Genomic DNA, 15,022 nt, shown 5'->3' on the forward strand with positions numbered 1-15,022 from the left:
ATATACAATGAAATATTACTTGATGATCAAAAAGAATGAAATCTTGACATTTGCACCAACGTGGATGGAGTGTATTATGTTAAGCGAAATAAGTCACTCAGAGAAAGACAAATATCATATGATTTGACTGATATGTGGAACTTAAGAAACAAATCATATGAACGTAGAGAAAGGGAAGGAAAAATAAGATGAAAACAGAGGGAAACAAACCATAAGAAACTTTTACAATAGTGATTCTCAAAGGGATGGGTGTGAGTGTCAGTGATACTTCCTGAGGAGAGGATCAGAATCTCATGTGGGTAAAACTGGAGAAGTTTTTTCCATCCCCAGTAGAAATATTCACTGCCTTTTTCCTATAGACTCACTGCTAAAGTGACTGGTACAGATTTTTCAGGCATATTGAGGCAAATAAATAATTGAGGATAATCACTGCGCGAATTTAAATATTAAGGAGACAGTTTAAAGTACTAGGTAAGTACAATTTGAAAGATCAAAAAGAAAGTAACAAACAAAACTGAAGTGTGTGTTTATTCTACGGGTCAATCAGGGCTTTGCTGCTCTGTTAGTAATATAAAAGTAAAAACGATTATACTTTAATTAGATATTTAATGATTATTTCAATGTTACTTGCTTTCCTTAGAATTTCATTATTTCTCTTGTGAACGATGTGGATTTTCAGATTTAAGTAGTAAAAATTTGATTTTAAATCAGATTTTATTGTGACTCATGATAAATGTTATGTGTCAAATCACACTTTTCTTTCTCTACGCCCCTTTGCAATGTGATATTGTTGTTCTTCCCAACAAGATATGTAGTCCGTTTCACTGCCTTCTTGAATCTGGGCTGGACTTAACGATTTGCTTTGGCCAACAGAATATGACAGACATTATCTTGTACATTTTGGAGCCTAGGACTTAGGCCCAGGCTTCCATTCTCACACTCTCAGAATGTTAAGACCATGTTATGAAAAAACACAGTGTATCCTACCCAGGATGGGAAGTCATGTGTAGAACTGAGGCTTCCCAGCCAACAGCCAGCACCAACTGCCAGATATATGATGAAGCCATATTGGATCCTCCGACTCCAGTTAAGTTGTCAGATGTCTGCAGCTGCACAAGTGATCCCAGGGGAACCGTAATACCAGATTGCCAACCCACAGAAGTGCAGTAGTAGTTTTCATTTTTAACCACCAAGTTTTTTAGCCATTAAGTTTTGAGGTAGTTTGTTACATAACAAAGGCTAACTGAAACAAATGTTTGTGTATGGGGTTTAGGTTGGTGGGTGTAACTGGGTGTTAACTTTTACAGACGCTATAATCAAATGTTGGGATATCATATATGCCACACCCTAGTAGAGTCTTAAATTTTGTTATATGTAAATGTAGATGAGGCAATGAAACACAGAATGAATTTATTGGGTGAATCCATCCACTCATTCAACAGATATTTATTCAACAGATAATTATTGCATACTTTGTATACACCAAGCACCATTCTAGGAATTGGGGCTACAGTGGTCAATAAAACCGACCTTGCACCTGCCTTCATATAGTTTAGTCTGGGGAAGAATGGGAATGAAGCAATTCCAAAAAGTTTGATAAGAACTACAGGTTGCTGTTGGCTAAATGAGTTTAGAGAGTTAAGGAAAGCTTTCCAGAGGAAGTGATATTTAAGCTGATATATTAAAGATGAGTAGGTCAGAAAGGGGGTATATGAAACTGTGGGGTGGGGTCAGGAGAGTACAAACATGTTCCAGACAGAGGAAACATGATCTATGAAGGCTCAGAGGTGAGAGAAAGCATGGTGCATTAAAGCCAACAAACCTTGGGAGTGAGATGGCAAATTAGAAAGGAGTTTGGAATTGTTGAGTTTGGAGATGAGGGGACAAGGTGGATTCTGGATTTTAGACAAAGCAATCTGACAACTGAGTGGAATAGGATTTGAGGGGGTAAGAACTGAGCTATCATAGTTCAGGTGAGAGAGAACTTAAATTAGGATAGCGATAATGAAGAGACAAGGGTGAATTTAAGATTCTTAGGTGACAGAATTTCTAGACTTGACACCTGATTGTACATAGGAAGGGAGGAGTTAAGGATCAGCTCTAAATTTCTGGTTCAGGTTGGGGCGCCTGGGTGGCTTAGTCGGTTGAGCGTCCGACTTTCGCTTGGGTCATGATCTCGCGGTTGGGTCATGATCTCGCGGTTCGTGGGTTCGAGCCCCGCGTCGGGCTCTGTGCTGACTGCCAGCTCAGAGCCTGGAGCCTGTTTCAGTCTGTGACTCCCTCTCTCTCTGACCCTCCCCTGCTCACGCTGTCTCTCTCTCTCTCCTAGAAATAAATAAAACATTAAAAAAAATAAAATAAAAAAATAAATTTCTGGTTCAGGCAACTGACTAGCAAGATGAAGTCATTCATGGAAACTGGAAACACTGAAAAAACACTAGGTACTTGAATTAATCACGTGGGGTTGTCTAGTAGGTAGCTAGATGTACTGGTTTCTAACTCAAGAGAAAAATCTTAGCTGGAAATACAGTTTTGGTTGTCATCAACCACAGTTGGCAATTCAGGTTCTGGGGTGGCTGAGATTGCACAGGGAGTATGAAAAAAAGTCCTCGAAAGGAAGTTTTCCTTACAATAAATATTTAATACTAGAACTACTTTTTCACAGTTTTTTTCTTTAGTTCTTTCCACATTATTTTCCACAATTTGGAGTAGGTGGAGACGTACACTGGTACAGAAATTTTTGACAAGCAGGATCAGAAGGTTGCCAGACTTTTCAGCCCATTGAGAAAAGTTGACGAGGCGTGTGGTAGCGGAGTCAAGGGCTTGCTGCTGAGATGACTTGGGGTTGTCAACTGCTGGAAAAGGAAGGTCAAGAGCGGTGGCTTCCATGCACACCAAAAGCAATTCCTAGATGATGACTACGGCCGTCTGGCAGGATTTGGGGGATAGATTAGAACAGAACTTGTTGTCATGGAGATGAGGCGGCTATAAATTGGCCGAGGAAGATCATTTGGAAGAGATACTAACAGTCAAAAGACTGAAGGAAGAGCCGGATGCTGAAAAAGGTTGATTACGTTTAAAAAGACAGACAGGTACGTTAAAACAAGCCGCGACACCGGGCCAGCAAGATACGTTCGCGGAAGGCAGGCCGAGTTTGTTTTCGTGTCATTTAAACACAAAGGGGAACAGAACCCTCCTCACCGGAAGCAGAACCTCTGCCCTCTGGGGCATTACACATTCCTCCGCGCCGGAAGAGTGCGCCCCTTCTGAGCCCTGACTGCTTCCTCCCACCGCTCTCTTTCCTTCAGGAGAGCTCGTGCGACCTCCGGGGTGTGCCCCTTCAAGTCTTTGGACAGCGCGGAACTTTCGCAGTCAAGGAACCACAGCGGGCTGCCGGCAAAGGGAGGGAAGAAAGAAGGCGAAAAGACCAGGCGTCGCGTTGCTGCGGAGGGATTCTGTTTCTGTGGTGGCGGAGGGATTTGACAGTACATTAACTTCCGGAAAAGTCCTGACCCAGAGAGGAAAAACCCCGAAGGAAACAATAACAAACGAGAAGAGGAAGCGATTGTGGGGTTCCTGTGTTGAACGGGTCTGGCCCCAGAAGATGAGCTTCGGCCCCTGTCAGGAGACGTGAGAGCGTTCGGTGGGCTTCAGCCAGCCTTTCTCCACCTGTTCCCCCGCGGGGACCCTCCGGGTGTTGCCATGGCAGGCGTGGGGCCGGGGGGCTACGCGGCGGAGTTCGTGCCACCTCCCGAGTGCCCAGTGTTTGAGCCCAGCTGGGAGGAGTTCACCGACCCGCTCAGCTTTATCGGCCGCATCCGGCCTCTGGCGGAGAAAACCGGCATCTGCAAAATCCGACCGCCCAAGGTACCGGGAGTCCGAGGAGAAAGGGAAGGGAGAGTGCTTTAGCTTTACTTTTTCGGTCCGTCTGCCCTTTCGTACTTACTGTCTCATTTTTCAACAACTGGAAGCTAAGTTTGTGGCGGCTCTTGCCTTGGTTTCTTTTGCAGTCTTACAGAGGCACGTCTGAACCTGCGAGTGGTGTCCCGGGGGCCTTTCCGCTTAGAACTTGGGAACTGGTACTTTTCTTCTCCTTAGACTGTAGGCGAGGGTAACAAAAGACTTCAGGCCTTTCGTTGGCCGAGAAGGTGTTTGAAGCGTTAGGAAATGACGTGTCTTACCCTCGTGTACAGTACTCTCTTCTTAGGGTGCTGTAGTAAAAACTGCCCTTGAATTGGTGATTTCTTTAACCAAGTCCTATTAATACTTGATTTATTAAATATTTGGAGGCCTCATCTCAAGGCTAAGGTTTCTTAAACGGTAACCTGAGATGTAGTTGTCCCCTAGGATGATATTACCAAACAAGAGCCCTAGACTTTGTTGGCGCACTCGAAAAGTCTTCCCAGGGGAAGAGAAGGAGCAGCATTTATTATAGAATTGGGAGGTTTAAGAGGAATTGGTCAATAATAGAGGTGGAAGAAAACGTTGGATCTTTTGATATGAGGAGCCCGGGTTCACAGATTTATCAATTGCAATTACAGCAAATAACTGTTTGCCTGTGGGTTCTTTTCTTTTCTTTTCTTTTCAACCATCCTCAATTTTTAAAGTAAGGAAAGCAGATACTACCCCTTTGGGGGGAATTAGTGCCCCAAGAGGTTGATTTGTTCAAGGTCAAAAGATTTTTTTTTTCTTTACCCATGAGACCAGTGTTTTCCAAATGATGTTCCTGCCCCACCTGCACCAGGCTCAACCAGATGCTTGTTAAAATGCAGATCTCTAGGCCTCATTCCTAGACAAGAATCAGTTTCTGGATGTGGAGGTTCTAGAATGTGCTTTTCTAGCAAGTACTCTCAGATGATGCTTTATGCACATTAAAGTTTGAACTGTTGCCTTCGGTGCTTCTTAAAGGGACACTTTATGTTTTGTCTACTAGTTCTAAGAATAAAAGGTGAAGTACTGTTCTGCGTGTTGCATTTGAAAAGTGTCTTCTCACCATAAACTACCACAGTAGTGTGCACCAGAGAGAATAAAAGTTTAAGATGGGAGTGGGGAGGAGGAGCTAATTTAGTACCTGCAGATTATTTCACTTAATATTCTTTGAAGCCCTAGTAGGTAAATAACACCTCATTTTATAGGTAAGACAAATCTGAAGAAGTTACGTAAGTTATTAAATATATGATCTTGGGCGTGTGGCAAATAGATTTTGAACCTAGATCAATCTATTTGGTTCTGAAACCCAGGCATGCTGCTAAACCTGTTTATGCTTAATGAATTTGATTAAGATTTATAGACTATCAGTCACAAGCAAAGGATTAAAAGCTAATTGCTATGATGAATGATGTGCATTGCCATCCTCCAAAAGCTTCATTTAACTGTTTAACTATCAAAATTACCTAATAGTGGCAACATTTTAAGCACTGAAATTTTTCTTAAACCATATTTTCATCTACAACTATATTTTCATCTACTCTGTTGCCTTTATGAATTAGAAGTTGTATTCAGGGTTCCTTTAGGTTAAAAAATATGTTTTTTATTACTGGAAAAAGAAATAATATACCATCTCTTTGTATATTATATTATTACTAAACATAAAATCTTGTTTGCAAGCAGAATTTAATTTCAGTATTGGTGATTTCTTTAGTTTCTAAGGTAAGAAAAAAATTTTTGACTACTTCTCATACATTTTTAAGTAGATTTACTATTATTTAGGCTAAATCATAGTATGTTTTTCTAGAACCCTGCTCAAATTGTGCTATCTCATTTCAGCTACACCACAACTCCAATCTGGAATTCTGCTTGCTATGTGGATTTGCTTACTTTTTTTTTCCCCCAGTATTTGGGTGCCGAGAAACCAGGCTTTGAACAAAACATTTATGTAACATAGACTGTAAAGTGCTGTGTCACATTACACATGAATAAAAAAAAAAATTATCAAGTTATATAAGTACTTTAAAATTATTTTTTATCTTTAATTTTACCCTTTTTAGTTTCCTTCAAATTCTGTTTTCATTTTAAGTTGGAAAATGTGGATATTTATTAGACACTGTTGTGATACATGAGCTCATTGCATTCCACTTGAGTAATTGGGGAAAGCATAATACTGCATTATAAATAGTGGGATTGTTGAAATTTGAGGAGGATTTATAGATAAAATAATTTCAAGATTAGAATATGATAGATAAGTGATTAGAGATAAGTAATAGTAAAGTTATATCACCTAAAGAATATTGATATTTCTGTTTCTACAATGAAAAAGACTTAAAGTTGACCGGTTGTTATGATTTGTGGCTACTGCTCCCTTAAATTAAGGGACTAAATAATGCATTCTTTGTTTATATATCAGTATGTTTAAAAAAAAGTCTTTCTCTTTAGGATTGGCAGCCTCCATTTGCATGTGAAGTAAAAAGCTTTCGTTTCACTCCCAGAGTCCAGCGCCTGAATGAACTTGAGGTGAGTGTTATATCACCATTTATGCTTCCTGATTCATTGTTTATGTCACGGTTTCAGGAGAGAACTTTGAGAAGCTTATGTACCAGGGCTCAGAATTAATGTTAATTGAGATTGAATGGAAGAAAGTTTCTGATTAAAAAAAAAAATTGTAAAAAGTAGTTGTTACAGTTTTTCCACTTAACTGGGATTATGGGAAGCTTTATTTATGTATTTATTTTTATTATGAGAGGCTGTGTGTTTCATAGTGGAAATACCCAGTACTTCCCTCTAGAGACCTGGAGTTCTCAAGTTCTACTTGCTTTAGCACTTACTGTTCTATGAAAATTTTATGTTAATGTTGGAAGATTCTGTTTCTTGGTGTCTTTGGAAAGGAGGTTTTAAAGTTTGATCAAAGGTTTTCAAAGGTTATTTTTGGCTTTAACGGAACTTTTCCAGGACTCTTAATCTGATTTATTAAATCTTTCTTTTTAAATATTACTAGTCTCTTTTACATTTTCTCAATTGAAGTCTATGTAAATATTACTGGTTTTCCTGTCTGCTGGATTATCAGAAGATACTTCAGCGCAGTAGAAAACTGTTTCAGAGTCCAAAAAATAATCTTAGATATGTTTAATATGTCATGGTAAGTTGTTTTTTTTCCCTTGATGTTCCTGAAACATTTATTTTCTGAAATTTTAATACTTTTTTTTCCCTTTAAGTTTCTTGTAATTAGATACTTGATGAAGGATCTTAATATCGGTTGGGTAGAGAGTTAGTGTACCTGAGGTATGCATGGTTGGTACAGATGAAATGATAGAATGCTTAGAAACAGAATAATTCGATTTACTACATTTCTGCTCAGCTTAGTTAACCCAACTCTTAGAAAAAAAATTGCTTTGGTTGGTAAAATATGAGAGCGTTTCTCATACATTAGAGTGACTTTTTTGCCTTAGTGAATAAAGCTTATTAGAAGTATTTTGTCTATTTTTGCCTTCTTTTACAGGGTTGGACTAAGCGATATGAATTTCTTTAGAGAAATGAGTACTTTTGTTAAGTAAAGGTCGTTTAGTTTCAACCATAACTTAATTCCTATTTATGATTTCTGTTTTATAATAATCTTAGGCAATGACCAGAGTGAGACTGGACTTTCTGGATCAGTTAGCAAAATTTTGGGAACTCCAAGGATCTACTTTGAAGATTCCAGTGGTGGAGAGAAAAATCCTGGATCTGTATGCTTTGAGCAAGGTGAGGCTTGTACTTGGTTTAGAAATTAGAGCAGAGCCTAGTGAATCTATGAAATTTCGAATAAACTTGATGGAGAACATTGCTTCTTACATAGGATTTATTTGACAATCAAATGCAAGCATGAGTAAATGTAAATGACAGAGTTTGAGGTTATCTTTAAAATTTTATAAATTGTTATGAGATTAAAAAAAATTTTTTTTTAATGTTTTATTTATTTTTGAGATAGAGACAGAGACAGCGTGAGCAGGGGAGGGTCGGAGAGAGAGGGAGACACTGAATCCGAAACAGGCTCCAGGCTCTGAGCTAGCTGTCAGCACAGAGCCCGACGCGGGGCTCGAACCCACGAACCGTGAGATCATGACCTGAGTTGAAGTTGGACGCTTAATTGACTGAGCCACCCAGGCGCCCCAAACTGTTATGAAATTTAACATATTTAATGATTCATACAAGTAGGCTCTGATAAACATTATACAAAACAAATGATGCCAATCTACTAATATTATCTTATGTTGAGGGTACGATGTCCTGTGTTGAGCTTGTCATCTTTATTCTACTTCTGAATTGAAAGTTTGTTAAAGGGAGAGATTCATGTTGCTCACCATTCTTGTATGTGGTACATAGCAGTTGTATTAATACCTGTAAGGAGTGTTAACTGAAGGGAGCATTATCCAGAATGAATAAGAGCTTGAAAACTTAAGGGCGCAGAGTTTAGACTAATTTTTACCTAAATTTATATTAGTTTTGTAACATTGTATTTCCTAATGTGAAAGGAACTAACTGATCTGAAGCAGTATTTGAATTACCTTGAAAACATGTTTTGTTAGTATAATAATAAAAATTTATGTATCTTCTGACTTGTGAGTGAAGACAGCTTGATTATTTGAGGAATTTTGCAAAACATCTATTTTTTTTTAAATGTTTTATTTATTTCTGAGAGAGAGAGAGAGAGAGAGACAGCATGAGCAGGGGAGGGTCAGAGAGAGAGAGGGAGACACAGAATCTGAAACAGGCTCCAGGCTCTGAGCTGGCTGTCAGCACAGAGCCTGATGCGGGGCTCGAACCCACGAACCATGAGATCATTACCTGAGTCGAAGTCGGACGCTCAACCGACTGAGCCACCCAGGTGCCCCACAAAACATCTATCTTTGAGTGGTTTTTCATATCTTATGATTGATGTACTGTGTTGAAATAAAAAGTTATTCAAATTACAGAGTTAATTTTGGAGATTTCACTTTCAAGGGAAAATGAGACAGACATACTTAAATTATTTATTTTTTGTGAGCGTCAGGGTGGCTCAGTCAGTTAAGTGTCTGACTCTTGTTTCCGCTCAGGTCTTGATCTCAGGGTTCATGAGATGCAGCCCCAGGTTGGGCTCTGTGCTGACAGCAGTGTGGAGCCTGCAAGGGATTCTTTCTTTCCCTCTCTCTCTGCTCCTCCTCTGCTCATACTCTTTCTCTCAAAATAAATGAATATCAAAAAAAAAATTATTTTTGTAACACGTTAAAAAATTTTTTTGGGGGGGGCTGCCTGGGTGGCTCAGTCGGTTAAGCATCCAACTTCGGCTTGGGTCATGGTCTCATGGTTCGTGGGTTCGAGCCCCGCATTAGGGTCTGTGTTGACAGCCAGCTCAGAGTCTGGAGCCTGCTCCGAATTCTGTGTCTCCCTCTCTCTCTGACCTTCCCCTGCTCATGCGCTCTCTCTTTCTCGTTCTCTCTCATAAATAAATAAAACATTTAAAAAAAAAAGAGAATTAAAAAAAATTTTTTTTTGTTATGGGGTTCCTGGGTGGCTCAGTCGGTTAAGCATCCGGCTTTGGCTCAGGTCATGATCTCACGGTTCATGGATTTGAGCCCCGCATCAGGTTCTGTGCTGACAGCTCAGAGCCTGGAGCCTGCTTTGGATTCTGTGTCTCCCTCTCTCTCTCTGACCCTTCCCTGCTCATGCTCTCTCTCTCTCAGAAATAAATAAAAAACATTAAAAAAATTTTTTTATTTTAAGAATTCTTTTCCTTTTTTACATTTTTATTGAGTGAAAGCTTAATTATTAAGTTTTGATATGTCATGCTGTTTAAAGTTCTGAATATGTTTGGTTCAATTTAGATAGTTTAAATAAAATAAAAGTATTTTCAAAAGTTATTTAATCATTAATAACAATAGGATTGTGGTAATCTGGCTAAAACTCCATGTACCTCAGTTTTATGGAATCTGTTAGAAAAAGTATTTTATATAAGCAGATAATCTGTTAAATTTAAGTTGTTCCTGTATCAGTAATTTCCCAATTAAAAGGTAAACACTTAAAATAAACATTAAAAATTAAAAAAAAAAACCTAAGTAAATAAATTTAAAAAGAAAGAAAACACTTGGAGGGTATCTGGGTGGCTCAGTTGGTTAAGTGTCTGACTTTTGATTTCAGCTCAGGTCATGGTCTCATGGCTCATGGGTTTGAGCTCTGCATTGGGCTCCTATGCTGACAGTGAGGAGCCTGCTTGCGATTCTCTCTTCCACCCCTCCCCAACCCCCCTCTCCCTCCTCTCTCTCCTCTCTTTCTCCCCCTCTCCCCCTCCCCCTCTATCTCCCTCCCTTTCTTCTTCCCTCTCTCTCTCCCCCTACCTCTCCCCCCGCTTGAGCATGCAAGTGCATGCTCTCTCAAATAAAAAAATAAATTAGCATTAATTTGATGGCAAATTAGATTGCATTTTTGGTTTTACTGAATTGTAGCATTTCAAAAGCTAAAATGGGATTTAGAGGTAACCTAATCTGAGTACCTTGTTGTTCTGTGTTCTGTGTAATATTTGTCATCATGCCAGTTTAACTCCCATCTTGAGAAACCCAGTTTCTTTTTGTGCTAAGAGAAATACTAGTAAATTATACCTCATTTAAATACTTAAGAGAATATGTTGAAAATATATTGTGATGAAAGGTTAAGTTTGAATGTCCTGGTGTTTATTGGAGTCTCATCTTTTAAGTACCCATGGACATCTTTTCCCCTAATCTTTGGGAATGCTTATAAACCTGTGGTGTAAAGCTAAAAGGTAGATAAGGTTTGATTTGTAGTTTTGTTTGTTTGTTTCCTAAAAGTCACCTAAATGGTGAGATTGCTGCTTCTCACCACATGAACTTTTTTTACTTACATTGGGGTATAACTTATAGCGCAGTGCACACATCTTAAATGGACAGTTGGATAAATCATTACATACGTAAATATATATATTCATGTAACCACCCCCGAGATCAGGATATAGAACGTTTACAGGCTCTAGCAGGCTCCTTCGTCTCCCTTGTGGTCAGTACTCCTCCCCAGAGGTAATCACTATTCTGATCTGTGTCATTGGGTGAATATTTTATTACCAGGACATTTTACTTTGTAGCAAGAAGCTCAGGGTGAAAATGACAGAAAATTTTATTTGTATATACACACACACACACACACACACACACGAGAGATCTGATATGTTTAGATTGTTAGATATGCCCTTTACTTAAAAAGAGAAAAGATTGTATTTGGTAAAACAGCTGGTAAGCATGTTTGGAATCTGTGTTATTATAGATATGATTTTGAAACACTTTGATTCCCATTATTTTATAATGGGAAGCACATTTTCAGTCTCAGTCATCAAATTAACAATTTGATCAAACAGGTTTCCTGTGTTGATCAAATCATTTTGTCTTTCTTCCTGGCTATTTTTTATTAAAAAGTGTTACTTGGAATGTCTATAATTTAACGGAGTTTTACATTAACAATTACTGTTTATAATCAGTGCAGCAAGGAATATTCATTCTAGCCCTTAAAATTTTTTGTCAGTGTAATACTTTTTAAAATATAAGGCTTAAAATGAAAACCAGCATTCTTCCTTCTCTACTTCTCCACTCTCATTCCTAGTCCTCAGAGCTGATCATGTTCAATTCTTTTATTTTTTTTAATTAAAAAATTTTTTTTTAATGTTTTATTTATTTCTGAAAGAGAGAGACAGCGTGAGTAGGAGAGGGTCAGAGAGAGAGGGAGACACAGAATCTGAAGCAGGCTCCAGGCTCTGAGCTGGCAGTCAGCACAGAGCCTGACACGGGGCTCAAACCCACAAACCATGAGATCATGACTGGAGCCGAAGTCAGACGCTTAACCGACTGAGCTACCCAGGCGTCCCTCAATTCTTTTAGTCATTTTAGAATTTTTATTGTTTTTTTAACGTTTATTCATTTTTGAGAGACAGAGACAGAGCATGAGTGGGGGAGGGGCAGAGAGAGAGGGAGACACAGAATCTGAAGCAGGCTCCAGGCTCTGAGCTGTCAGCACAGAGCTTGATGCGGGGCTTGAACTCACGAACTGTGAGATCATGACCTGAGTAGAAGTCGGATGCTTAATTGACTGAGCCACCCAGGTTCCCCTAGCCATCTCTGATTGGTTTTTGTATTTCCAAGTAATATGCTAGTTCATTTTTCAGTTTTAAATATTATGCACTGTATTTCTACTGTTAAAGATGGAGAATGGGTCCTAAAGATGGAGAAGAAACCTAAATCCTTACGTACTTCCCCTCTTCTGTTCTAGTGTAGTTAGATCAGTTTTTTATTAATCAAACATTTTTACTCTGACTAGAAACACAAATATCATTTGTACATGAGCCTTATTCTGTACTATGATTGTTTCCTTATAGCAATTTTTATTTTCCTTGAAGTTAATAATCCTCCGCATTTTCATTTTGTAAGATTTCTTTGTAACCATCAAAAATTTATTTTCAGATTTTCCAGCAGCAGTGTAAATCTCCATATGTTTTACCTGTAAGGTAATCTATCAGTTTCATTTTCTTCTTGGAGCCAGTCCTCTGGAGTTCTTTTTTCTGCTCTAATCCAGACTGCTTGTTTTGTAAGGTCAGCTGTCAGCTTGGAACTTCCTTTCACTGTTATTCTGGGAATTCCCTTTGCCTCTCTTCTTGTTCCAAACCTTCCTATTTCTTGGTTCAGTCCTATTTTAATGAAGCATCTCTTCTCTTACCATCTTCTTCATTAACAAGAAGGTAAATGGAATGTACCATTTTTTGCCTATCTAAAAATGGTCTGCTCTTATACGTTAGTGGCAGTTTGGTGGGGTTTAAAGTCTGGATTGTAAATTGTTTTCCTTTAGCGTTTTGAAAGCTTTACTCCATGACCTTTCAGCTTCCAGTTTCACTGCTGAGAAGAATGATGCTGTATTAATTCTTGTTCTTTCCTATGTGGCTTTCTTGCTCTTGAAGACATAGAATGTAATCTTTAGTCCCAGTGTCTTGAGATTTCACAGTGGTATATGGATTAGTGTTTATTTTCATTATATACGTATATGTTTATTTCCTTATTATTTTGCTTTTAATTACATTTTTAACACTTAACAGATGGACATCCATTCCTTGATTGTTTATTAAAAAAATTTTTTTTTAGTGTTTATTTATTTTTGAGTGAGATAGAGAGACAGAGTGCAAGCAGGAGAGGGGCAGAGAGAGAGGGAGACATAGAATCTGAAGCAGGCTCCAGGCTCTGAGCTGTCAGCACAGAGCCCCATGTGGGACTCAGACTCACAAAGTGTGAGATCATGACCTGAGCCAAGGTCAGATGCTCGACCAACTGAGCCACCCAGGTGCCCCATTCCTTGATTTTTGATCTTTGTTCATCTATCACGCTTACAGTAAAAGTCCAGAACCTTCCACACTAATTTTAAAGTCCAGCTAAACATTCAATAATGAACAAAGCTGTTTAAATTTACCTTTTATGGGGCACCTGGGTGGCTTAGTCGGTTAAGCGTCCGACTTTTGCTTAGGTCATGATCTCGCGGTTCGTGGGTTCGAGCCCCGTGTCGGGCTCTGTGCTGACTGCCAGCTCAGAGCCTGGAGCCTGTTTCATTCTGTGACTCCCTCTCTCTCTGACCCTCCCCTGCTCACGCTGTTTCTCTCTCTCTCTCTCTCCTAGAAATAAATAAAAAAAAAATTAAAAAAAATAAAAAAATAAATTTACCTTTTATATTTAAGTCTTTATAAAGTTTGTCGTAAGTAGGGTGAATTATTCCAATCAAGGATTCTAAGACTTTCATCCTTTTGCTGTATTTCTCAGTGGCATAACTATCGAGGAGACATTGCCAAACAAAAGCAAACTTTGGTAGCACTCAATCTCAGATCTGATTTTAACTCTGTGTAATGTGCATATTGTATTCCTTCTTCGTAGCTTTTCTAAAAGCCTCCTCCGTGAAACCTCTTATGAAGAATGTCCACTTAATTTAATATGTGTTTTTAATTTTATTTCTTTTAAGTTTATTTATTTTGAGAGAGAGAGAGAGAGAGAGTGCAAGCCAGCAGGGGTTGGGGGTGGTGGGGGAGAAAATCTAAGCAGGTCCTGCTCAGTGTGGAGCCCAACTCAGGGCTCGAACCCACGGACTGCGAATTCATGACCAGAGCTGAAATCAAGAGTCTGATACTCAACTAACTGAGCCCCCCAGGTGCCCCTCCTCATTTAACATTTTTATTGCACTTGATAACTTTTTTTTTTTAATATTTTTATTTATTTCTAGGAGAAAGAGAGAGAAAGACAGCGTGAGCAGGGGAGGGTCAGAGAGAGAGGGAGACATAGACTCTGAAATAGGCTCCAGCCTCTGAGCTGGCAGTCAGCACAGAGCCCGACGCGGGGCTCGAACCCACGAACCACGAGATCACGACCTAAGCGAAAGTCAGATGCTTAACCAACTAAGCCACTCAGGCGCCCCTGCACTTGATAACTTTTTAAATCTGAACTTGCGTCTTTGAGTTCTTGCAGCTTTTCTTGTGTTTTTTGTATTTGATAATTTCTTCTACTTTTCTCTCTTGTTGAACTTTTGTTACTTGGCTGTGAGACTCATAACCTGTTAGATTATTAGAGTATTAGACCAATCCTATAGTTTGCTTATCTATTTCTCTTAGGTTAGAGTCCCTTCTTTTCAGACTCTCTGCAAGTAAATCTCCAGTTTTCTGAGGGGTTAGAGAGCAGTGGTTCCCTGGTGCTGACTAGAGGAGGCCTAATTGCTTTTATACAGTTTTTCAGCCAGTCCTGTTCTGTTTATTGCCATCTCTGATTTTAAAGGTACTGCTGCTTCCATTTCTTAAGCCTTTCTAGGTTCTGTATTAGAAAAGCTTCCTCTTGGCTTTCTTCTGTTGAAGGTACTTGTTTGGTTTTTGGTTCTGCCTGCTAGATTTTCACTTCTACATCTGCTTTTTTCTTGGTCCTTTGCCTTTTTGTTCCTTTACTGTCTTTTTAATGGAGGCTTGCGAGGGAGCTTTTAAGTAGAATACTATTACCTTATGTCTGTTAAAATTCTCTTGCTAGCCAGACTTAGTTTTACATTGGACTGAAATTTTGGC

At 39.0% G+C, this 15,022-nt stretch overlaps 1 protein-coding gene across 2 annotated transcripts in view; it reads left to right on the plus strand.

Moving 5' to 3' along the window:
- The first annotated feature begins 3,487 nt into the window (after positions 1-3,487).
- KDM5A (lysine demethylase 5A) overlaps positions 3,488-15,022 on the plus strand; it is a 95,087-nt gene continuing 83,552 nt past the window's right edge. Inside the window, exons 1-3 of one of the 2 annotated variants that reach the window (XR_005529101.1) lie at positions 3,488-3,867; positions 6,373-6,450; positions 7,552-7,674. Coding sequence is in view for 1 of the 2 variants with exons in the window: in XM_039236294.1 (XP_039092225.1) it covers positions 3,703-3,867; positions 6,373-6,450; positions 7,552-7,674 (366 nt within the window). In the remaining variant the exon portion in view is untranslated. The remainder of the gene's footprint in view (positions 3,868-6,372; positions 6,451-7,551; positions 7,675-15,022) is intronic. The other variant, XM_039236294.1, reaches the window with a different exon arrangement.

The sequence above is a fragment of the Hyaena hyaena genome, unplaced genomic scaffold (assembly GCF_003009895.1).
Source record: "Hyaena hyaena isolate Hyena2069 unplaced genomic scaffold, ASM300989v1 scaffold_108, whole genome shotgun sequence".
Taxonomy (NCBI): Eukaryota; Metazoa; Chordata; class Mammalia; order Carnivora; family Hyaenidae; genus Hyaena; species Hyaena hyaena.